We start from the raw sequence: 25,360 nt of genomic DNA, 5'->3' as shown, positions 1-25,360 counted from the left end.
TTATTATCATTTAAATGCCATTTTAATCGTCTGTTCATCTGAATGAGGGACATCAAACTCATTTCACATCGTGAGCCACGTACAGCCCACTTTGACCTTTAGTGGACGGAACAGTGAAAATCTGTCAGTATAAGAAGTTTAGCTGCACATTCAATCCCTGACACATCTCAGTATAAGAATAAGAAGTTCAATTTCAGCAGCATGTCCCAGTTTTTTCTACATGCTACAGAAATGCTGAAAATGAAATAAATCTCTCAGCACAACTTTTTAAATTGTAAGAAATAAACATTCTGGTAACTCATTCCTCAAACTGTCCTTTCATTATTAAACAGAAAGCTTCCATTAATTCACAGAATTAAGGATTAGAGTCTTAGCTGGGCTCACTCCAGCCCCCGGGCCTTATGTTTGACACCCCTGTAGGTTCTCAGTCATCCAGGCCACGGTGGTCTCTGGAGTTTGGAAAAAGGCGACTGCACTTCTTTGAGCTTCATCTCTCATCTGAAAGACTTCTTCTGGACCAACAGATGCACCACATGAGACGTTTGAGTTTTATAGAATAAATTAGTTTAAACAGCAAACATGCATCCTGAGTAACCCATATATGAATAAAGTTTTTTCAGTAGGGAAAGCCCCCCCCCCCCCCCCCCCCCCCCCCCCAGTTGTCATTGCAGTGCAGTATTTGTACTCTGTCGTCCTGTGGGCACCAGGGGGCGCTGTTTCTCCAGTCTGTGAACGCACCTGCTGCAGGTATTTATTGTACAGAAAAGTATAAAAGCAGTATTGTTTTAACTGTGCCTAAAGAAGTGTGAGACTAAAGAAGCGAGTTCATGAATTTATGAGTGATCGTAAAGACAAATGATTTACAGGAAAAGCGGCTCCTCTCATTCCGCTCAGCTCTGTGAGGCAAAGTCCGCAGATAGACAGACAGACAGACAGCTGACCGTCTCACCCTCCCCTGCCGGGACAACAGCGGTGTGAGGTGGACTGTTCCCCAGCGCGCTGCTCGGGCCATGCGGGGTCGGCAGGATGGCGGAAAAACCCAAAGTTTCTCCGCTCAAGAACTTCGTGGCTGGGGGGGTCGGGGGAGCGTGTCTGCTGCTGGCCGGACACCCCCTGGACACCATCAAGGTGAGAGCTGCAGCTCGAGCTGAGCTTTAACACACTTTATTTTAATGTTCAGGCAAAGACAGAAATATTCAGCCCCCGTTTGCAGTTACCTGTCTCAGAGCGGTCCTCAGGTGTTTCTGTTTGTTGAAGCGGAGTCGGTGGAACCGTCAGAGATCGTGTAGGTGCGGAACAGATTACCGAGAAATCAGCTTAAACTGTCACCCAGGCGCCACCTGACCGCGGGATAATGAGCTGCACAGAGACCATGGAGGACCCGGTGGCTTGGTTCAAAGCGTGAAAATTACACAGTGAAAGCTGCAAAGTAGGCCCGTGCGTCAAAGTGATGTTGCAGTTATGTGAATTAATACGTAACACGGAGATCCTGGTTAGAGGATCGGAGAGGCCGGCTGCAGTGAGAAGATCTAGGAGCAGGTGCCTGTCCATGTAGAGCTTTACATGTTAATGAGACCTCCAGAATTATGGCTTAGAAAGCCAGAGTTACAAGATGAAACATGACAATTGTGATTTCAAATTAAATTTATATATTTAAACTGATAAAATGAACCAGTTTAATAAAAATCTGAACTCGTGTTGAGTTTTATGGCAGCATCACGCCTCTAAAGCTGTCACAGGTCAATGTTTCCAGCTGTGCAGCATCCTCTGCTTTAACATCAGTCTGTAAACATCTGGAACTGAGGAGAGCAGCTGCTGGACTTTGGGAGAGGAATGTTGTCCCATACTGTCTCATAGAGGATTCCAGCTGCTCAGCAGTCCTGGAGCTGCTTTGTCCTGTTTTTGGTTTCTGGGGCTCCAGATGTTCTCAGCTGGTCAAAGGTCAGGACTGCAGGCCGGTTCAGCACCTGGACTCTTCTGCTATGAAGTTGTGCTGCTGGAATAGCTGCAGGATGCAGTTTAGCATCATCCTGCTCAACATGAAGGCCTTCCATGAAGAAGACGTCTCACCTATCAGCGCTGATGGAGCGCCCCCCCCATACCATCAGAGATGCAGGCTTTGACCTGAGCTGAGAACGTCTGGATGCTCCCTCTGCTCCTCAGTCCAGAGTAAACTGCACACAGAGATTTCTCCTGACTCTCTGAATCTTCTGATGCTGTTATTACTGCATACGATGAGACATTCAGTCTTCAAAGTTTAATATTGAGGAACATTATTCTGAAAGTTTTCCACAGTTTGTAGATGCAGTTTTTTGCAGGTTGGTGAACCTCTGCCTCTCTAAAAGAGGCCCTTTATAGACCTGATCATCTCACGGACCTGCTGCCCATCAACCTGATCAGCTGCCAAATGTTCCTCCTGCTCTTTGTTAGCACCTCTCTCTTTTACACCCTTTTCTGCCCCTTCCAACTTTTTGGAGACATGCTGATGGCATCAAATTCAAAATTCAGCTCATATTTTTCATGAAATATTACAATGTCTCACTTTGGTATGAATTTAAAGATGAAACATAAAGACAATGAAAATTATCACATAGAAATTCATAATTATGAACAAAATTCACATGTATCTGTTACAAAGTGAGAATTGTGAGATAAAGCATCAAAATTCTGTTTAAACGTTTACAATGATAACCTGACACATGGATGGAAACCAGAAACCAGATAAGATGCAGTTTATCTGAATTTCAGTAACTGACAGCACCGCCCTGTTTATCAGGCACCCAGCAGCAGCTGTTAACCCCCCCAGCTCTGTCTCAGCACTCCTCTCTGTGTGTGTGTGTGTGTGTGTGTGTGTGTGTGTGTGTGTGTGTGTGTGTGTGTTCCAGGTGAGACTACAAACACAGCCCAAAGCTGCTCAGTACGTCCTCTACACAGGAACGTATGACTGCTTACGCAAGACCGTATCCAAGGAGGTGAGCACACGCATCACTTCCTGCTTATTAAAGTCACAGTTACAGAGATCACGGCCGATTTTCAGGTGCATTTTTAACACCTGCTCAAAAACAGGTAGACTGAAAAGCAGCACCTTCATTCTAAAGCCTCACATAAGAAACATAATAACAACATGCACAAAAACAGATAAAATCTTCCTGTACATTTATCATGTCTCTTCTCTGTGTGTGTGTGTGTGTGTGTGTGTGTCTGTGTGTGTTCAGGGCATCCTCGGTCTATATAAAGGTATGGGGGCTCCCCTGGCGGGCGTGGCTCCTATGATGGCCATCAGTTTCTTTGGTTTTGGTCTTGGAAAACAGCTCCAGCAGGCAGACTCTGGAAAACCGCTGACGTTAGTGCAGCCACACACACACACACACACACACACACACACACACACACAACCAGCAAACAGATTGTTTCCACACGCACGGCTCTGACGCACAACAGCACGACATATTACATTGTCATTATTTATTTAGTACACTCTTCTGCTTCTTCAGGAATGAAGGGGGCAAGCAGCAGCCAGGCGCTGCTCATCACTTTGTTAAAAGTGTGATAATCATTTACATATTTCCAAATAATCTGAAGTCTACATTTTACTTTAAGGTACTTTTGGCTTATTTCCCATGGAACAGTTTTACACTGGATGCACTTCCTGATGCGACCCTCCTATTTATCCGGGCTTGGGACAGACATCAGGAGGATGCTTGCTTGTAACCTCCTGAGCCTGTTCTTATGCCTCCTCCTTGTCTCAGACCACTCCACCCAGATCAGACTGTGCAACACTCAGAGAAACAGCTACAAAAGTAAAAGCCTTCATCTCAGACTGTAGAGGCCTCAGTTAGCATGTTAGAGGTTCACAGACTGAACAGGTAGGTCTTGTTTGGAGGGACAAAGAACATGAAGCATGGCTCAGGTTTGCAAAGCTGCAGCTGAACAAACCACAAGACTTTCAGATTTGCACAGATGAGACCAAAGTGCAGATGTTTGTCCATAATGCACATCAGCACAAACACCTCAGAGCAGCTGTCAGCACGGTGGAGGAGGGACGAGGATCCCTGCAGTCACTGAGTGGACCATGAACTCCTCTGTAGACCAAAGTATTCAAGAGGCACACGTGAGGTCATCTGTCCCACTGTGTGGGGGGCTTCAGAGAGCTGTGCAGGTACGAATGCTGCAAAGCTCACTGAGCTGAAGCTACGCTATAGGAGAGTGGACCAAACTCCTCCACAGTGATGAGACAGACTGATGACCTCACACGGGAAAGGATTACTTCAACTTACTGCAGCTGAAGGAGGTTCTACAAGCTGCTGAATCAGGCGCTGGAATCAGTCTGTCACACAGCGCCTCGTCTTTGTTAAATAAATAATGACTCCGTGTAATATGCCATGTGCTGTTGTGCATCAGAGTTGTAGTCCAAATTAAGACCTGCTGAGCACCAGAAGATCTTTGATTGTGTCCTGTTACATAAACGCTCAGAACAGAAAGAAGGTGTTCTTTATTTTTAACCATGACTGTGTTTGTAGACTGGAACAGAGCCAGTTACACACCATCATTAAAACTGCACTTACCACAGCTAAAAGGAAAAATCGAACTATTACCCATAAACCTCATCATCCCTAAAACTTCCTCTCAACCTTCCAGCGCTCCCCTGAAGCTTACACACTGTTGCTTGTGTTTTTAATACTTTGAATACGTCCCTATATATAACCTTTCCTCTCCCTCCCTCCCTCTGCTGTCATTTGCTCATTTGAAGCAACACACCCACTTCACACCCCTTCCTGTTATCCTGACACCTCCACTACCCTCTGTCCATATGTATGAACTGTTCAGCATGTGATTGAGGCCACTGGCAGCTTCTGTCTCACCTCTGAAGCGTTTATAGCATCATAGTCAGCATAAACCCCTCCCTCTGTTCTTCATAGTTTCAGAGCATGGAGAGGAAGTCTCAAAGAAAGTCTTCTTCTTGCTCTTGGGAGGTCGGGCCAAGCTGTTCAATGCTCGTGTGTTGAATTTGTCTGCATACTTATTCCCAGGCTTCCTCATGTGTGCAGACGTGTCCCCATCCTACTGCAAACAGCTGATTTACAGAAACAATAAACTGTGAAAATACTGCAGCTGCAGCCACAGAGGCAGACATCTCACAAAGCAGAGCTGAGAGAGAGAGTGTGTGAAGAGTCCTGAATTTAAACTGAAAGCAGAGTTGGAGGCAGAACTACAACTTCTAGGAGGGGAAAGCTTTTTTACTGACTGAGTTTACATGTATCTGCTGACCACTGAAATTAAAGATAGTTAAATGGTTAATAATAGCTGCCTGGAAGAGTTCCCCGAGGTCACTGAGATGTCTGTCTGGGGGCGAGACTTGCTTCTAAAGGACTGAGCTCACATGCATCACCTGTTGTGTTTGCTCAGGTACGCTCAGATCTTCCTGTCTGGCTGTCTGGCAGGAGTGTTTACTACAGTGATCGTAGCTCCAGGAGAGAGGATCAAATGTTTACTGCAGGTAAATCTGTGTGTGTGTGTGTGTGTGTGTGTGTGTGTGTGTGTGTGTGTGTGTGTGTGTGTGTGTGTGTGTGTGTGTGTGTGTGTGTGTGTGTGTGTGTGTGCGCGCGCGCGCATTTGGATACATTTCAGGATGAAGACTTTGTGCCTGATTAAAACTGATATGGTTACTTTTTTGATAAAAAAGATGAAAGTACATGTAGTGTCATGTCCTGGGCCGGTGGCCCAGTGTTATGTTTTCTTGGTGTTTGTTATTTTCTCGGTTTCTATGTTGTCGTCTTGTTCCACATGTTTTCCTGGTGTCTAGTCTGCGTCTGCGTCTTTGTCTCCCCCTTCTGGCTTCCTGTTTTACTTTGATGGTCGTCTGTTCCTTGTCTTCAGTTTTGCTTTCCCCCCGTTAGGGTAATCATAATCACCTGTGTGCCCACCTGTTTCCTCTTCCCTCATCAGCCCCTCTGTGTATTTAAGTCTTGTGTTTCCCATGCTCCTGGTCGCGTCGTTGATGTTGTGTGCCTGTGTGTTCCTGTGTTCCTGTGGTTCCCCTTCGTCTCCCTTCTGAACGGTTTTTGTATTGTTTTTCCCTACTTTAATAAATGCCTTTAAGTTATGCCCATCTCCGGAGTCCTGCATGTTTGTCCTTCCTCGTCCGTTTCCTCCCCGGCCATGACATGTAGTTACATTTGACCGCTGAATCGTGCAGCTCAAAGTTAAACGTGCATCATGTGACTTTTATTTGTGCATTCAACACTTTGTTCTGCCTGAGTGGTTACAGTGTAACCCGACTAACTCAGCTCTCTCAAACTTCATTAATTGTAAGTAAAGGTTGTCAAATATGTGTTGTGCAGGTGCAGTTGAGTGGTGGAGGGTCCAAGTACGCAGGCCCATGGGACTGTGCAGTCAGGCTGTATAAGGAGCAGGGCATCCGCAGCGTCTACAAAGGGACTGTACTCACTCTCATCAGAGGTACACCCAGCTGTGGCTTGTGTAGCTGCATGTACATGTGTGAAGGTGTTGTGTAACCTTGTGTGTTGCTGTTTCTCTTTCCAGATGTGCCTTCTAATGGTCTGTACTTCCTCACATATGAATACCTCAAAGACTTCCTGACCCCTGAAGGTCAAAGGTCAGTCACCATTTGAATAGTTATGACTTCAGGTCCTGTAAACCTTTCCTTTCACTTATATGCATGACTCTGTGTGTCAGTGTGTCCCAGCTCAGCACTCCCAGGATCCTCCTGGCCGGTGGTGTAGCTGGAATACTGAACTGGACGATCGCTCTTCCTCCAGATGTGCTGAAGTCAAACTTCCAGACAGGTTAGAGCCAAATCCAAGAAAAGCTGCACACTGATAATGCTAATGCAGTTTTTTTAGACCATATGAAAGGTGGACATCACCATGACACCAACCACCAGTTTATGAAATCAGATTTCAGAGTTATGAGCTTTATGGCTGCCATGTTGGATTTTTGGATCCTGAAGTGATTAAAGGGTAACTAACACTAACTAGCTTTCTGGGCAAGCTGCATCCATGTGCTATAACAGCACAGGTACCTGCTAATCAGTGATCAGTAACAGCCAATCAAACCCCACAATCAAACTGGAGCTCTGCCTTCTTGGATGGTCTGTTAGTCCAATGAAGCCAAAGCAGCCATATTATTGGTCAGATAATTAAAAATGCTCCAAAAGGCTCCAACAGCATAAACACGCTCCAGAGGTCCAGTTCAGGGACCCCAGTTAGCTGAGGGGAAGCCTAGCAGACAGCTAGCAGCTACAGCCGCCTGTGTCACCATCCAACTGTCAGTCAGAGAGGCCACGCCCCTAATAATGCAGACTTTATTTATATCTATTTTTTTATTTCAGTTTTTATTTTCAAATGTTTGCTCAAATAAAGTATTCATATAATAATTCAAACTATTACAAAGATTAAACCATAAATATGTTTCACTTAAAACATAAAATATAACTTCCACTGGAAAGGATGTAAACAGAGAGCAGCTCCAAAGAATGCAAACTAATCAGTGTGTGTGTGTGTGTGTGTGTGTGTGTGTGTGTTTGTGTAGCTGCAGATGGGAAATACAGAGGTCTGGCTGATGTCCTGAGAACGCTGCTTCGAGAAGAAGGACCTAAAGCCCTCTACAAGGGCTTCAACGCCGTCTTTCTGCGAGCCTTCCCGGCCAACGCTGTAATGCTCACATTCAAAAATAAATACACTCTTTTATTACCACTCACATGAGTACAGCATACAGTCGAACACCATTCCTTTCTCCCCCTCTCAGGCTTGTTTTCTGGGATTTGAGGTGGCGTTAAAGGGCCTGAACATGGTCGCCCCGAGCTGGTGAAAGAAGACGAACTGTGCTGGCAGCGTTGAGTGTCTGTGGAGTCACGTGTCAGGATGGGGAAATAAAATCATTTCATTTTAAACCTACTTTTTAATATCGCTTTACAAATATATTTTTAAAATATTGACCTCTGTAATCCTCAGTGTGGGAGAAGTGTTGCGAAATCTCTGTATAATCCTCCTCCTGTCACCACCCTCATATTTTGAAACTGAATGTCACAGTCAGTCACCAGTTAGCTCCGCCCTAAATCCTCCCCTGCTTCCTGGACCATAACTTCCAAAATAAACATGTTTTATTTATTAAAACTGGAAATTAGCGCCTGAGACCATAAACTCATGAGGAAAGTGTTTAAGGTGCTCAGAGATCAGGTGAGCAGCAGGTTCATCCAATCAGACTGCTTTTTGCCCCCTGCTGGACATTAGAGAAAATGCAGTTTTAGGTCCTTCAGCATTCATTTCATGTCTGAAAAGTGAAGCAAAAAGTGAATATATGTGTGTGAAGCAGAATATTTTTATTAGTTTGGTTAATAAAGTCTTCAGTTTGCTGTATTAATAGTGTGAGTCTCACTTTATCCCAGTGCTGGATCACTAACAGGGCAAAGTGGGCTGCTGCACCATGAAGTACCAGTGGTGCCGGTGATACCAAAAATGTAGATATAAAACCTACACATTAAACTGAAGAAATAAACTCATATATAAACTTTTAAACATTCATTTTTGACTCCTGTCTTCGGAGCAAAGACTGTTTGGTTTCTCATTTCATTTTCTAGTTCTCTGAATAATACATAATCATGAGGATGTCCCGTGTCTTTTATTTATTTATCAGTAACATATCTATCTCTTCAGGGTCTGTGCTGTGATAACTGGCTCATTTCCAGCTGCTGTACCCTGACTGGGTGCTACTTTAGCCATTGGATTATTTTTAATGATTATTTTATTAAAGAGAAACACCGGGAAACACAAACCCTTTACCTTTGGCCTACTTCACAGCATCCGTTACCCAGAATACCTCGTTTCTCATTGCGGAAGTGGGTGATGGACTCCATTAAACACGGTCCGTCCTCTTTGTTTATGGAGCCTTAAGGTGTGTGAATACAGTAAAAATTCAAACTGAGCAGGCTACCTGCAGTAAACACGGCCACTCATTTCGTTTAATGCCGTTTAAGCGCACCTGCCTTAAAAACAACATTACCCACAATTCAGCGCGTGGCGGTTGCTTCCGCGGTCGGTGACCAGCAGCCTGCTGCTGAGACAGAAAGGTGAGGAGCGGGTTTAATGTCTTCGTGCAGGTTAAGAAACTAAACGGCGCGTTTTTCTCGGTTTTACAGGAAATGAAGGAAGTTTTTAGCTAACCGGACAAACTGCTGAGCTCCGCTAGCTGCAGCAGCACGTTCACGTTAACATGCATGAACTTTGAACTTTTACAGTTTGTTTTAATCGTCTCTGAACTGAAGCTCCTTAAAGCCTGACGACGTGTGTGTTTATGGATTTGTTCGGTTCAGTTCCTCTCTGGTTGCCGGCAGTCTTTGTATCGTTTGGTTGCATTACTTAAAACTTTAAAGTTTCTCTTACGCACGCTGCGTGGGTCAAATCTAATCCACGGTGGCCGAGAACCAGAAGTGACCTGCTCAGGACCGGTGTTACACCAAATTCTGCGACCCATCATATTCTGCGACCACAGGGGGCGATAGCGTACATCCCTCTGCATGTACGTGCTGAATGAGAGCTGAGCTGGGTGGCAGAAAATCTTATAAATCGTTTGAACCCCTTCCCAAAAAAGTGCTTGGAAACATTTATTTATCGTTTACCAATTTATTGAAGGATGGGTAGTAGTGGGTTTATGTATTTCAAACGATAGAATAAAAGCATTCAATGCAACGGTCCGTCCAGCTGTGTTCAATGTCAAATAAAAAAAACGCATTTCCTTCGTCAATGCGAACGAAATAATATTCCGTAAGGTTTACAATCTCCTGTTTTGGTGCTTACGCAGTTTACGTAAATAGTGTCCTTCTCGCTCGTATTCAGCACGTTCATGCAGAGGGATGTACGCTATCGCCCCCTGTGGTCGCAGAATATGATGGGTCGCAGAATGTGGTGTAACACCGGTCCCACCCTGCGGGACTTACGCTGAGATTGAGCCGGTGCTGCAGGCCTAACGGTCCTCTGTTAGAGATGAACAGATGTGGAATCAGCACCTGGTTGCTGGTTGTGTTGGACTTGGCAGTACAGGCCCAGGGCTGCCGCACTAATGCTGCTCTTCAGCAGCTCCTTCACGCAGGAGCCCCACCTGCAGCTTCTGTCGTTCAGCTTCCCTCCGTGTGGCTCTGTTTTCAGGTCTGTGGGTGGATGTAGTGCCAGTGGAGCGCCGTGATGCCCCTGGAGGTGAGATGGCCGTTCCCTCAGTGCCCCGCTCTGCCGTGGAGGATCTCCAGCTCACTGATCATGGGCATGGTGGGCTCCTACTCCTACTTCTGGACCAGTAAGTTATCAGCCACATGAGAACTGGTATACTGGTATAGCTTCTCAGTCATCCGGGTCATACTAGTCTCCGCAGCTTGAAGAAAGGCGACTGGACTTCTTAATCCCAGAGGGAAATTGGACATATTGCAGTAGCTCGAGGTACAGAAAGGCAACACTGTGCAACACCGCTGATAAAAATACACAATATATTGGGTGTCTGGGTTGCTCAGTGGTGGAGCAGGCAACCACATGCATATGCCACGCTGCAAGGTAAAAACAGCCAGTATGATTAGGCAAGCGTCAGTGCAATGTAAAATCAGTAAGCAATATGTATACATGCTTATATGTATAATGGTGAGTGCAATAGACTAATAGTGGGAATTACTGGAGAAGTGATATGTAGACAGAGTTAAACTTTGTTGTCATCTGTTTTATCCAATCAAATAAAATTAGATCACTTCAGTTAAATGAGATGATTGTCAAACACAGCAACACGGTCACTAAAACCTGCCATAAATGTTGCCATAATGCTGCCGGTCTGCAATCTGACCCCGTTCAATAACACGCAGTCTGTTTCTGATAATAAAGCAATGAAATTAGATGAACTGTGGAAGCTCATAAATGTGCTGCTGTGTACACAGACAGAAATTCACATTTAACGTTTGCACTCAGCAGCTGTTCTTGTGCTTATGTTGATCTTTTAGTTTGTAACTTTGATCTCCAGCTAACATCATCAGATTCATGCAGTATGGAAAAAACGACAGTCAGTGTCAGCTCACGCTGGTTTAACTGCTAACACCACAAACTGTCTCATGTAACGAACTCCTGTCCCGAGTGGAAAGTACTGACAGGGACTAGAAAGAGAGAGCAGATTTCTCCCATATTGGCTTCTCTTCATTAGCTCCCTGTTAAATCTAGAATAGAATTTAAAATTCTTCTCCTCACATACAAGGTCTTGAATAATCAGGCACCATCTTATCTCAAAGACCTCATAGTACCATATCACCCCAACAGAGCACTTCTCTCTCAGACTGCTGGCTTACTTGTGGTTCCTAGGATACTTCAGAGTAGAATGGGAGGCAGAGCCTTCAGCTTTCAGGCGCCTCTTCTGTGGAACCAGCTTCCAGCTTGGATTCAGGAGACAGACACCCTCTCTATTTTTAAGATTAGGCTTCAAACTTTCCTTTTTGATCAAGCTTATAGTTAGGGCTGGATCAGGTGACCCTGAACCCTCCCTTTGTTATGCTGCTATAGGCCTAGTCTGCTGGGGGGTTCCCATAATGCACTGTTTCTCATTCACCTTATTTACTTTGTTTATACTCCACTCTGCATTTAATCATTAATTGATATTAATCTCTGGCTCTCTTCCACAGCATGTCTTTCTCTCCCCTCAGCCCAACCGGTCACGGCAGATGACCCCCCCCTCCCTGAGCCTGGTTCTGTTGGAGGTTTCTTCCTGTTAAAGGGAGTTTTTCCTTTCCACTGTCACCAAGTGCTGCTCATAGGGGGTCGTTTTGACTGTTGGGTTTACTCTGTATTATTGTAGGGTCTTTACCCACAATACAAAGCGCCTTGAGGCGACAGTTTGTTGTGATTTGGCGCTATATAAATAAAATTGAATTGAATTGAATTGAATTGAAAGGTCGGCTAACTCGTCTGATCTGCTAACTTAGCTGTCCGTCGTTCCAGCTGTCGCCACATTCATGCCTGATTACTTCACAACCCGCTGTGATTGGTTTGGGCCAATAATAGGCTTAAACCGATCATTAACTGTAAGCTTAGGTACACAGCATGTATCTAGGATTGGTAGCTTTGTCACGTCGTGGTCTCGGATCTGCGTTACAGTGTCTGACCGATGCCGGCTCGCCGCGCTCTCTGACTGCAGTTTTCTCGATGTCACGCGGAGAACCTTCACCTGATGTAACACACGGGCATTTCTGTTTCCTGCTCTTCTTTCTAAGAGTACATGAATTGTCTGACGGTCCACAACCACGAGGTCCTGTTGGACCTGGTTGACCAGAGGCCCTCGGACACGCCCCTCATCACTCTGTCCAATCACCAGTCCTGCATGGATGATCCGCATATCTGGGGTAAGAACTGGCGCTCGGTCTGAAATCGCACAGCTGCTTAAAATATTGATGGTAACGGCGTCTGTTTGCGGCAGGCGTCCTGAGGCTCAGACAGCTGTGGAACTTCAACAGGATGCGGTGGTGAGCATCACCTTCTGTCTCTGGAGCAGTCGGCTTCAGCCTGTCGTTATTTTACAGGCAGTAACGTGTCATTTATGTACTTACCTGTGATTGGACAGGACGCCTGCCGCATCTGACATCTGCTTCACAAAAGAGCTGCACTCCAGGTTCTTCAGCCGAGGGAAGTGCGTTCCCGTCTGTAGAGGTGAGTGCCCGACGGCCCCCCCAACTTCAGCCCCATCCAGGTTCAAACCTCCATCTGTTAGTCTGACGGCTTCAGGAGCCTCACGCTAAATGAGGCGGAGCTTTAGTGAAAGAAAACATTTCATTGGGTAAAAGGATTGTTCTGAACATCCGTTTTTTCCCACGTTTCAGCGCCAGGTTTGGTGTCCTGTCTGAATGACAGTTTTTGTCTGCGTGCGTCCTTTAGGTGATGGTGTTTACCAGAAAGGAATGGACTTCGTCCTGGAGAAGCTGAACAAAGGGGAGTGGGTGCACATCTTTCCAGAAGGTCTGCTAACCTCCCTCCTCACACATCTTTTTTTTCTATACTTTTTCTTATTGTGAAAATGAACTCCTGCTCTTCCTCCTCTTCCTCTTCTTCCTCTTCATGTAACAGGCAAAATCAACATGACAGAGGAATTCATACGGCTAAAGTGGGGTGAGTGCAGTTTGTATGTCAGTGTTGTAACGATCCAGGTTCTCAGTGTGAGAACTTTTGTGTGTTTCTGTGCTTTGTGTTGTAGGTGTGGGTCGGCTGATTGCAGAGTGCTCACTGAATCCAGTCATCCTGCCGCTCTGGCATGTGGGTGAGTTTCTTATGAGCACTGTGTGGATGCAGCCTCGGTTCTTTGAAACACCTGCTGCACGTTGACATGGTTGCAGATCTGCTGTTATGTCATCAGAGGAGGATGACATCATCGTTATCTTACTGTTGAATGTGAAGTGTCATGGAGCAGGTGCAGAGGAGACGCCATCATTCCTTCTCCTCTGCTTCTGCAGGTTTGAGCGACGTGCTGCCCAATGTGAAGCCCTACATCCCCCGCATGGGCAAGGTAGGACACTTCAGCCCCCCCCCCCCCCCCCCCCCGTCTGTATTCTGAGCTTTGGGGGTTTTCTTACCTGTGCGGTTTTCTTCCAGAGAATCACAGTCCTGGTGGGGAAACCGTTCGGCGTCAAAGAGCTCGTTGAAACTCTCCGAGCTGAGAATAAGAGCCAGGTGAGTTTGAATCAGTCCCATCGTGAAGTTCAGTGACAGCAATAAAAAAAAAAGTGCTGTAAAGCCTCTCATTGAATCTGTTTGGATAGAATAAGAGGTTTGAGGACATCGCTTTTCCACTTATCCTGATTTAAATCCTTAATCTGAGAGACTCTGTGTTCCCAAACGTCGAACGTCATTAGAACAGATACTGTACGTATTTTTCCAACATCTTCTTTCTCTAAATTTTCCCTTCAGTTGGAAATGAGGAAGACCCTGACGGATTTCATCCAGGTGGAGTTCTGGAGCCTGAAAGCCCAGGCCGAGGACCTGCACCGACAGATCGAGACCAGGTCCTGAGGCCCAGCCGTCCCGTTGCTGCCTGCAAACACTCCTCACCGCTGACAGGACCGCTCCTCCTTCCCTCTGCAGGAGCTCCCAAACCTCCACCCCAGACGCCGCTGAGCTGCGGAGCGTTTTTGGAGCCGTGTTGTGATTAAACGGACGTAACCGAACGTTTCTGTAACTTTGATGCAACAAACTCCTTTTTGTAATTCAGTCATTGTTTCAAAGCAGGATTGATCACTGCACTCAAACCGTGGACGGATGAACGAGTTACATATTAACACGTAGGTCAGATTTCTCTGTGACCTTTAAGAAGGAAGTCTTTGGACTTGTCCAGAAGACCTCAGGAGGATTTCAGGAGGATGATACCTCTTTGGTACCATTAACCCAGAAAGTCTCTCTCTCTCTCTCAAATATTACCTCCAGTGCAGAAGTCCAGAGCCACAGCAGAAGGTGGTGTTCAGGTCGGGGTGATGGATGGGTAAAGGGGCTGCCTCATGGTGTTTGATTAATGTTTGCTTTTTGGTGAACAATAACCACGATCTTCTCTCCAAATTTAAAGTCACTGGTGATCAATACTGCACCAAGGTTACAGATAACTACCAGCCATACTAGTTAACCACGGCCCGGACACACACACCTGTTCACCTGTCAATCACTGCTCACTGAAAATACTTACAGCCAGTTACAGAGTTTGTTTTTTTTTTTATTTCACCCAGCAACAGACACACAACACACATGGAGTCACTGACCTGCCTTTAGGCTTGTGTGTAAAATATAATCAAACAGAGCTTATTGAAACAACACTGTGCACTTACACAAGAAAAAAATACAGGAAATGAGTTTTTGATCTTTTGGGTCAGCCTCACCTGTTTTTACTGTCACACCTGTTCTGACAAACCAAACCTGAGAAATACCCGTCTGTTCACTGAAATACAAACTAAAACTCAGGGTCACAAATCAGCCCTGAAAACCCTGCAAAGTAAACACAGTTAAAACTAAAATTAGAAACTATCCATCCATCCATCCATCCATTTTCTTCCGCTTATCCGGGGCCGGGTCGCGGGGGCAGAAGCCTAAGCAGAGAAGCCCAGGCTTCCCTCTCCCCAGCCACCTCCTCCAGCTCATCCGGAGGGACCCCAAGGCGTTCCCAGGCCAGCCGAGATACATAATCTCTCCAGCGTGTCCTGGGTCTACCACGGGGCCTCTTCCCGGTGGGACATGCCCGGAACACCTCACCCAGGAGGCGGCCAGGAGGCATCCTAATCAGATGCCCGAGCCACCTCAACTGGCTCCTTTCGATGTGGAGGAGCAGCGGCTCTACTCTGAGCCCCTCCCGGATGGCCGCACTCCTCACCTTATCTCTAAGGGAGAGGCCAGCCACCCTTCGAAGGAAACTCATTTCTGCCGCTTGTATTCGCGATCTTATTCTTTTGGTCACTACCCAAAGCTCGTGACCACAGGTGAGGGTAGGAACGTAGATCGACCGGTAAATCGAGAGCTTCGCTTTTACGCTAAGCTCCCTCTTCACCACGACGGACCGGTGCAGCGTCCGCATCACTGCAGAAGCAGCCCCGATCCGCCTGTTGATCTCCCGTTCCCTTCTCCCATCACTCGTGAACAAGACCCCGAGATACTTAAACTCCTCCACTTGAGACAAGAACTCGTTCCTGAGTTCTTGCCTTTCATTAGAAACTAATGAAAAGTAATTTTCCAATTATAACAGTTAGACTCTATTATAATGCTGTAATTTTATATCCATCCATTTATGTTGTGCTGCAGAGATGAGCTGAAGCCTGGGCTGTATTTTGGTGCAGTACCTCTTTTCACCACAGGGCGGTGCAGCAGGCCTGTGTAAGCTTTACTCGGCCATGAAGAACACGCTGCTGCTGAAAGGCAAAAATCAGAAGTTACAAGATGAACTCGTTTCAGCACAGCCACGTGTGAAACGCTGCCCTCTGGTGGGGAAGTTAGGGTAACCACAAAAAGTACCTTTGACCCCAGAGCGGGTCACTCAGCTGTGTTTGGATGATGGCCTCCATGTGGCTCCTTTATTGCTTCTGCTGACTGTCTGATCAGGATTAACTAACTGCTTTCAGGGGAGCTGAACACTAAGCGGCTGTTCTTGAAAGTACCAAATATTAGTGCTCCTCATGCTCCTCTGTGCACGTGACCTTGATTATAATTATTTTTTCCTGAGGAGGTTAAAGTGCTGCAGACTTTCACAGCTGTTCTCAGGAGGATGCTCAGACAGTAAATGATTGGCAGTGGTCATCGCAGTGTTATATTTAATCATTGGATCGCTCCGTGTTGCTTTCAGTCATCTCTGTGCTATAGATAATTTTCAGTTTTTTGAATCCTGCCGTCACAGTGGACAAAAAGGATTTTATAAGGAGAAAGTCTGATTTTATATGTGCTTCGCCTTACTGTGATTGCCACTCTTTCCTAAACTTGATATGAATGAATGCCAATAAACAATCTGACTTTTCTAAGTTTGAATTTGTTCCTGTTTGTATTTTGTCTCAGCAGTTTACATATGAACAGGTTTTCTACATCAGCCATTGAAGATCAGTTTATCCTGAGTTTATACTGAACATCAGACTTTTTTTTTTTTACATAGCTATCTCCTTTAAAAAAACATTAAATACTATCTAGGAATAGTTTTAGCATTTTTGGGAGGATGTGGCCACAACGTGGATCCAATCTGCTCATTTGCAGAGGCTGAAACTGCACATTTACTGCAGTCTGTCCGAGCTTTGGAGGGTTACTGGGCACACGCTGACCTCATAATGTGACGCTTTGGCTTCAAATAAGCAAAATGTCTAAAGTATATGAATAGTAAATTATTAGTTCATCACCATTATCAGTTATATGATACAAAATGTTTGTGTACAAGATAAAAATAGTTCACCTTCAGCACTTTTTTTTTATAAGGTACATGTTCTTTGTTTTATTGATAAAACAGCATTTAATAATACCGAAACTAATTAAATGAATTAACAGTGATAATAACAGTGAAAGATATTATTAAAAAAATTAATAAATTTAAAAATAGTTATCAGATTATGGTACTTAATATGTATTTAAAATATATAAAATTATTAACATTCAATATTAGTTCAAAATAAATCATATTTAATAAGATAACAAATATTAAAGATAGAATAAGTTTATCAGTCGTTAATGATATACTAAATTAATGCGTAACTGAATAATATGTGCAATATTTAATATTAAAACAATAATAATGTTACGTTAATAACTAATATGGTTTCATGTAACACAAACTAACGACTGTTAAAACAAATGATTTAATATTCAGCTAATATTGCTACTTACATAATGTTTATAATACCAGTAAATAACCGTATTTAACAATAATGACTGATAAGAAAAAAATATTATTATTTAGCGGCCGCCGTTGCGTCACGTGATGCTGCGGCGCGTCACGAACGTCACGACCGTCCGGTGCTGTCAGAGACTGAAGATGGCGGCGGCAGGGACACAGGGGCTGCGGCGCATCTCTGCGGCTGCGGCCGTTTTTCTCGCTTTACTGAGCGCGTTGGAACCGGCGAGCTGCGACGAGCAGGTGCCGCTGATTCTGTGGACCAGCGAAGGGTGAGTGACCGCGGCAGCTGCGCTGGCTTTACCCGCTGTCTCGGCTCGGTCCGCGGCCTCGGCAGCTGGGAACGGTTTAACCCTCTGAGCTGGCCGTTTGTGGCCACTTCACTCTCTTTTTTTTTAACCATTTTAACTGTGTTAATGCAAATGGAATAAAATTTTACAAGGGTCTAGATTTCATTCTGATTTTTTAATTTTCAACTTCAGCGACTGAAATATGTCAATAATGTAGTGTGTACATCAAATTGTTCCTCTTGGCTCTATCGTGGCCACTTTTGGCCCATTAAAACCCATTAAAACTACATTTTTAAATCTCTTGTTATATGCAACATAAAAGCATGCATTTTGGGCACAACTGCTTTCATTCTAAACTCAAGACATGAAATTTGTAATTTTTAACAATTTCTACCAGATTAGATAATTTATTAATTTTTTGCTGAGCAGGCAATTTTATGTAATATTCTTAGTTTCCAATGGGGCGTATGATGGCTTACTACACTCCAGTGGAGCAAATAAATCACACAATTTTGACATAATTTTGTGTGTGTGCATGAAAATAATTATTCCTTTATGTGACATTCTAGCAGAAATATGTATTTGAAAGACAGACTGAAATAAATTATGACCTCCAAGTTACCAGCTATTCAGCTGTGAGTTTCCCAGGTAAACTTGGCTTTGATGCACATGTTCAAAGCACTGGTAGCTTTGTTCTTTTCATTAAAAAAATACCACACCCAAATATCTAACCTCTAAAAAAATTTTTAAAAAAATTCACTGGCCATCTTGCAGAGTTCAAAGTTGCAGCTGCAGGGTAAACAACAACAACCTCTGGCACTGTTTGTAATCTGTCCCGGAGTTTGTGCAGGTGCAGCAAAGACTGCTGCCAGAAGTAAACTTAGCAGCTTCAAGATCGTATTTTCTCCAGCAAGAAGGTCATATTCACTGCTTCAAGCACTTGACTATGTAATGTGCTCAAAGAGCGAAGATGGGGAGAAATCCTCTGTACTTGAAGACACATCAACTCCTGAAGATGAGGGCACACCTTCCTCAGAGGTTGACAGCATCAGCACTGATGATGAAGAGTACCAGCCAGTGCCTGATTCTACTTCTTTAGGGCGTGAGGACAATACAGACACAGCAGTTGGATCAGTGGATGTCTCATGATTGGAAACTTATGTGGTTTCCCACTGCTGAAGAGACCCTGCATTACAATCCAGTACCTGCTGGTCTCACCCCAGGGCCCACCCTGTATGCAATTGCCCACATCAGCAACTTGAAGTCTGCCTTTGACCTGTTTGTCACAGAAGAGATCATTCATCTTCTGTGCACCCACACAAACCTGCATGGGAGGAGGAGGTGTGAGGTTTGGAAGGATGTGGATGAAGTGGAGATGAGAGCCTACATTGGAATTCTGATTTGGGAAGTTAACCATGGAATGAGGGTCACATTCCAACTGACAGGAGCTACAAGGACACACTGTCACATGTGAAAACATCTTTACTTCATTTTTCTTGGAACTCCTCAGAAGACAACTGGCTCTGGTTGGTACAATCAAGGAGAAACAAACCAGAGCTACCTCCCCACCTCCTCCAACTGTGACAGCACAAGATTCTGTCATCTGTCTTTCCTTTCACAAAACTAACATGGCAGTATCCTACATGCCCAAGCGAGGGAAGAATGTGCTTCTTTTGTGCACAAACCCCAGGCAACCAGCGGTCAGCGACGGGGAATAGAGGAAGCCTATAGCAGTTATATGATATAACTGGGATTTAAAGGGTTAAAATTCTGCGTTTGAATGAAATTTTAGTTTTAATGACAAGGACTGATGCAAATTTAAAAAATCAAGTTGTGAAAGTGTGAAAATCGGTTAAAAAATGTTAATTTTAGAACATTTTTTGAATATAAACATGAGGTGGCCATTTTTGGCCGCGAACAAGCTGAAAGGGAGTTTTTTCAATTTTGCTTTCCCTGCAAAAAAATATTAATGCATAATAATCAGTGTTCTTATTAATCAGTTACATATCTCAGGCTGTACTTTTGATAATACAAGAGAATCCCATAGTACTGAGAATATACAAAGTATTCAGTTTAGAGGTAATTTGCCAACAAGTGCATTGTTCAAACAAGCTGGCATTTGAAGGGTTAATAAATAAAAAAGGAATGAACATTTTACATTTACGTGAAGAACTGATGTTAGTTAAAAACGTTATGCAAAAAAAAAAATCAAAAAACAAGAAAAATGTAAAAAATTATGCCCTCTGTTTGTTAGTGGCCATTTTTGGCCACGAACAAGCTGAAAGGGTAGTAAAAACGAACAAGTTCAGAGGGTTGAGGGAAGGAGGGAAGGAGGGAAGGCTTCGTTTAGGCTCTGTAATGAGTGAACGTTAAAGCGGAGGGCAGGACAGGAGGACTTCCTGCAGTCCTGATGACTGACAGGTGCATCAGCAAGCAGCACATTACCTGCATGTGGCTGCGCGGTCTGATTGGCCGAAGGTGTCATTTTGTGACACACACACAGACACACACCGCAGTATTTCCGGCGAGTGTTTTGATTGTTCTCGGTTTTTATTGCCATGAACTGATCGGCTCTCAGATGTTCCTGTGAGGAAGGTCTGCAGATGGTGAAGCGCTCACATCAGGAAATTAAACAGCTAACATCATGAAGTGATACATATTTAATTATAATCAGGTATTAGCTCGTGATCGGTTTGATTCTAGCTGTAACTGCATCAGATACTTTGGGCCGTGTGCATGCCTGCAGGTGGTAACAGAAAACTGCGCCACCATGTCCTCTTTGCTGCATCAGCTTCCTGGTTGTAGAGAAGCACCTGAGCACTCCTCCACCTGTGCTTTGTTTCTCCTCCAGCATCTCCATGCCAGCTCAGGCTCCTCCCACAGCCGGCCACATCATCGGGCAGCAGCAGCTGGCCTCCTACCTGGAGAAAGCTCTGGACGTCGGACCACACAATGTAGTTCTCTTCCTTCAGGACAAGGTACACCCTGACCCCTCCCATTGTCACTGAGTCTCAGGTGTGCGTTTCTCTCTGCATAAAGATGAACACATGCACACTTTCTTTATTAGCAGATTTTTACTCTGAATTATTGGAAGTCTTTCTTACATCAGTGGGAGACAGAAAAGGAGTTAGGACAGTGTTGTAGAGTGTGTGTGTGTGTGTGTGTGTGTGTGTGTGTGTGTGTCTGTGTGTGTGTGTGTGTCTGTGTGTGTGTGTGGTTGTAAGCCTTTAAATGAGCATCATCGTAGTAGTTTTGTAACTGAGTTATTCGAGTTACTCGCTGAATCGTTGCAGCCTTTTAGTCTCTCTGACAGTGTCGGGTCTGTTTGTGTTGCTGTTGTCGTTCCTCCCACCTCCCCGGCTCTCTCTGTTCCTGATGGTTTCTCCTTCAAACTAAGCTCAGATGACCTCAAAGGTCACCAATAATGATAAAACATTACAAATAAAATATTTCTGGCTTAAATGTTTTTCCTCTTTGGTCTTCAGATGAGCATCGAGGACTTCACCATGTATGGAGGAGCCTTTGGAAACAAGCAGGACAACGTGTTCCCAAACCTGGAGGTGGGATCAGCATGATGGCGTTTTAGTGACCAACAGAACGCTCGAGAGCTCAGAGTTTATTTACTCTCAGGTGTGCCCCGGCCAATGATGTTTTCTCTTTCTGCGTCACAGGGGGCGCTGATATCATCGTCCTCCTCCCTGGTGTTACCTGCCGTGTCCTGGCCTGCGGCCAGCGCAGTAATTGGTCAGCTGCAGGACCAATTAGAAACCTCCCCTCTGTACATGGACCCTGAGACCCTGAGCCAGCTGAGACTGAACGCCTCCTCACCTGCTCTGCTCGTGTTCAGGCTGCCCTACGGCATCGGGTCTGTTCACCAAACTAATCGATGATACGTTAACGAGATTTCCCATGAAAGTGTCTCATTGTGGCCTCGTCTTTCTTCCAGGGCTGATCTGATGTCTGCCAAAGAGATTCTCAGTGGAAACGGTGAGTCCGGTTATTCTGACCTGCAGTCTGAAGCTCATCGTGTCATTTTCCTGAGGCGTGTTTGGTATTTTTTTCATGTGGCCGTTTGCTTTGTGATGCGTGCTTTTCAGACGAGGCGATTGGTCAGGTGCTGAGCATCATGAAGACGCAGTTGGTTCCATACACGGCCATTTACACCGCCCTGCGGCCCTCCAGGGTCAGTCTGAGACATTCACACCTGCTTCTGTTGTCTGCAGCCATTTATTTCATATCTGTTTACCCCCCCCACCCCCCATCTTTCTCTACCTGCACAGGAGGCAGCATCTCTCTCTATGGAGGCCGGTCTGGGTGGGGGGCGCTCCCTGCTGCAGGCCAGAGGAGGATACAGGGAGAAGGCGAGAGAACGGGAGAGGCAGCGGAGGATCAAGGAGAAGGGTGGAATCTACCCCCCCGTGGAGTTTAAGGTGAGCAGTGGACTGAGAATCACAGATGGGGAAGCAGGGGTCAAAGGGCAGCTCCATTATAGCCATTTATATCTGTAATCTTGGTTATTGATGAAATCCTGGGGATTTCCTATAAAATGAGATGGAAAAAGGAATGGAAGGTGGAGGTGGTGGGGACAGCGTCATCGTTTTCTCCTGATATTCCTGCTTTCAGGACGTTTGAAGCCAAAGTCTTGGATGAAACTAAACATCGGCATTGACAGGTTGTTGGGTTTGTAATAAAAATCCAGAATATTCCCAGACTAATGACTTTACACCTGTGTATGTTTGCTCATTGTTTCACAGGAGGGGGAGAACACCTGCATCCTGCTGTGGGCTAAGAGCCTGTCGGTGAGCATCCTGCGCAGCGGTCGCTGGGAAGAGCACAACCTCACCCCCTCCACCTTTGGAGAAGGCGTCACCCCCAACCTTGGAGGCTCGAGCTGTGACAAAACCAGAGCCACGTACGTCGTCTTTACCTGTGATGTAACGCAGTGTAGGGAAAGCTGAGACTGAGACTGAACTGCAGTGTAAGCAGCTTTAACAGGATTATTTCTGCTGAAGTTTAACTGCAGGTGCTACATTTTCATCTGGTGTGGAAATCAGGATGACACATGATGATGATGATGATGATGCTTATTTGTTTGGTTCATAAGTGATAAAGTGTTTCCATGTTTTATTTGAGCTGATCGACTGTCCCAAAGTAAAGTAAACCTCTCTGTGAGAGGACGGCGGTCAGTAATGTCTCAGGATGCTGCATCTCTGCAGTCTGAGAACAGACTCCTTTATTTTATACATCTTAGACCTGTGAGTTCAGACCCGATAAAAACATTCAACATAAATCAGTTTATTGAAATCAGCAGTTTTTCCTCAGATCTCGTGTTTGTGTGTTTGCAGGTTGGTGCTGAATTATGAGAACGTCCTGAACCACCGCAGCTTCAAACTGATGTGAGTCTGCATGCACACTCGCCCTCCCTCCCTCACCTGTGTGTATGCATATATATTATATTTATACTGAGAGTTTAGGTCAGGCCTTTAATGCTCGGGGCCATAAATCAGTCCTGCTGCACTAAGTGTGTTTCAGGTTGTGGTTCTTGTGTGAATCCAGTTGTGTTGGAATATTGTAACAGGCAGCAGGAATGGAGTTTCCTCCTGCCTTTTGTTTGCATGCTGCTCGCTCGTGTTTGTGTGACTGCTCTCGCAGGTAACACAGGTGTTGTTGGTGTTTTGCAGCTTTGCTCTGAGCCAGCGGCACTACAAGGTGTCGGCCCGCCGCTGGTTCACGCTGGACGCCGTGGAGCTGGAGTACGACGGGACCAAAGCCACGTTCAACGGCAGCAGAAACATTTACGCTCCCGCCGAGTACTCGTACCGCTGCGAGTCCGTCACCAGCTTCAAGTGGCCGCTGCTCATCCCGCGCTCATCCAAAGATCCAGCCAATCAGTGGAGGGTCTCCTTTGAAGACTTCCAGGTAAGATGACCTGCTTTTAGTTGACTTCACTGTGTCTGTGGGGTTTGGTAAGAGAGAGCAGACACAAACTAAAGCCAGGTACTGCTGTGGAGGCCCTGACTGAGGAGCTTTAGCCCATCAGCTCATGTGTGTGTGTCTAACATGAGTTTAATTTCTGTGTGTCAGTTTTATCCAGTTAGTGAAGCTGAATATGTTTAAAAGCTGCCGTACGAATAAAGTTTTATTACAGGGAAATCCACCAGACTCAAAACAGCAGTTTGACCTGAGAACACAGCAGCTCCTCTGTGGTCACTCAGATTTTTTCAGGCACATTTTCAGCCTGTTTTCCGTGTTCCTGTCAGATTCAGGGCTTCAATGTGAGCGGCAGGGAATTCTCGTACGCCAGCGACTGCGCCGGCTTCTTCTCTCCGGGGATCTGGATGGGTCTGATCACCAGTCTGCTCATGGTCCTGGTGCTCACCTACGGCCTGCACATGATCATGCAGCTCCACACGATGGACCGCTTCGATGATCCCAAAGGCCCGGCCATCTCTGTGCCGCAGACAGAGTAACACACCTGCACCGCACCTGTCCATCCGTCCATCTTACTGCAATGCTTCCACTCCAACCACATTCCCCCCCACGTTCATCTGTGGTTACTCAGTTATTAGTGGTGTCATAATAAGGGTTCATTCGTACATGAAGGTGTCAGATTATAATTAATATGCACTGAAAGTGTCCCCAGTGTGTCCTCATGTTACACTCTCCTGTAATAAAAGGGGCTGAAGGCTTTTCCAGAGTCCTCACCGAACTATTATTTTCTCTGAAATCTCACACATGGACTAAAGCTGAGCTGCAGTCTGCTCCCTGTGATGATGTGAAGCAGTGTTATGAGAATATGAGAGTTCACCATCTGCTAACATCAGCCCCACACCGAGCAGGAAGGTCTCACCCAGCTGTGGTCGCTGGGCGACAGTCAGCAGGCGGCCGAACTCCAACCTCGGCTTTCAGCCCGTTTACGCTGTTACGGAGGTTCAGTTCTTCCTTCTGTTTTAAAGCTACTTCATTTATTATGATCATGCAGCGGAGAACCTTTGTTTGAATTATGTTCTTATATTTGTTTATGTTGTCAGGCTGTTTAACACAGCTGCCACACACGCCTCAGAAACTGCTTCACTCACACAGCCAGCATGTTTCAGCTCTCTTTCCTCTGAGCAGACTTCATTAGACTTTATCACTGATGAGGTCCTGATTATGAACCCTGACTGAACAAACACGTGCAGCTTTTTCACTGCAGACTCTGTAAAAACCTTCAGAACAACTAGAAATCTGTTAAAAAAGCTTGAAAACCCTCTGAGGGGTAAACTGGGTCCTTTTTCAGGCTGCTGTGGATTCATTAACACGTGAAAGGGACGGCTGTACATAAGGGAACAAATCTAAGTTATGAGATGCTATTTATTGGTGAAACTGCTGTAATTTGTTTGTGTTTACATAAGTGGGCCAGTGAGCTGTAGATGCTGAATGCAGGGAACTGTTTATGGATAAATAAATCATATCCACTGTATTCGTTAACTGTAAGTTTGAATCTGAGGGAAAAAGTCCATCATGAAGCATTAATGCAGACTTCCAGTTTCAGGCGTTTTGCATGATTATCCCGACGTGCACTGAAATGTGTTTGATGTGAAATTCTTTTTTTTTTTTTTTTGTCTTAATTTATTTCCTGTGATTTGTCGTGCGTATGGTTGGAGTTTGGTCCTGTGTTGTTCCGCCGTGACCTCCAATAAAACATCTGTGAACATCCAAAG

General features: G+C 45.2%; 3 protein-coding genes across 5 annotated transcripts; all 3 read left to right on the top strand.

The window, feature by feature from the left end:
- The first annotated feature begins 784 nt into the window (after positions 1 to 784).
- si:dkey-150i13.2 (mitochondrial carnitine/acylcarnitine carrier protein) lies at positions 785 to 8,378 on the top strand. The gene is made up of 9 exons (XM_030734057.1): positions 785 to 1,128; positions 2,886 to 2,972; positions 3,216 to 3,343; positions 5,407 to 5,497; positions 6,342 to 6,459; positions 6,544 to 6,616; positions 6,697 to 6,806; positions 7,552 to 7,673; positions 7,768 to 8,378. The coding sequence occupies exons 1-9, from the start codon at positions 1,027 to 1,029 to the stop codon at positions 7,828 to 7,830; spliced, it is 894 nt and encodes a 297-aa protein (XP_030589917.1). The 5' UTR covers positions 785 to 1,026; the 3' UTR covers positions 7,831 to 8,378.
- Positions 8,379 to 8,847: 469 nt separating this feature from the next.
- Positions 8,848 to 15,120, top strand: tafazzin (tafazzin, phospholipid-lysophospholipid transacylase). Of its 3 annotated transcripts, none has more exons than XM_030732782.1 (11): positions 8,848 to 8,913; positions 10,164 to 10,308; positions 12,251 to 12,379; positions 12,454 to 12,499; positions 12,598 to 12,683; positions 12,909 to 12,989; positions 13,098 to 13,139; positions 13,225 to 13,287; positions 13,481 to 13,533; positions 13,620 to 13,697; positions 13,935 to 15,120. In XM_030732782.1, exons 2-11 carry the CDS (start codon positions 10,200 to 10,202, stop codon positions 14,034 to 14,036), a joined length of 789 nt encoding a protein of 262 aa, XP_030588642.1. In that variant the 5' UTR covers positions 8,848 to 8,913; positions 10,164 to 10,199; the 3' UTR covers positions 14,037 to 15,120. The 3 variants fall into 3 exon arrangements, with proteins under 3 accessions (XP_030588642.1, XP_030588641.1, XP_030588643.1); XM_030732781.1 differs by lacking the exon at positions 8,848 to 8,913 and adding an exon at positions 8,934 to 9,088; XM_030732783.1 differs by lacking the exons at positions 8,848 to 8,913; positions 13,225 to 13,287 and adding an exon at positions 8,934 to 9,088.
- Positions 15,121 to 17,488: 2,368 nt separating this feature from the next.
- On the top strand, positions 17,489 to 25,359 carry atp6ap1a (ATPase H+ transporting accessory protein 1a). Its single transcript, XM_030732780.1, has 11 exons — positions 17,489 to 17,639; positions 20,509 to 20,635; positions 21,143 to 21,217; positions 21,329 to 21,522; positions 21,604 to 21,644; positions 21,755 to 21,840; positions 21,938 to 22,087; positions 22,412 to 22,569; positions 23,003 to 23,053; positions 23,339 to 23,576; positions 23,918 to 25,359. The coding sequence occupies exons 1-11, from the start codon at positions 17,509 to 17,511 to the stop codon at positions 24,125 to 24,127; spliced, it is 1,461 nt and encodes a 486-aa protein (XP_030588640.1). The 5' UTR covers positions 17,489 to 17,508; the 3' UTR covers positions 24,128 to 25,359.
- The last annotated feature ends 1 nt before the right edge of the window (position 25,360 follows it).

This window comes from Archocentrus centrarchus, chromosome 7 (assembly GCF_007364275.1).
Source record: "Archocentrus centrarchus isolate MPI-CPG fArcCen1 chromosome 7, fArcCen1, whole genome shotgun sequence".
Taxonomy (NCBI): Eukaryota; Metazoa; Chordata; class Actinopteri; order Cichliformes; family Cichlidae; genus Archocentrus; species Archocentrus centrarchus.
Note: the sequence above shows the minus strand (reverse complement) of the source record. Positions and strands in the feature narration are given on the sequence as shown.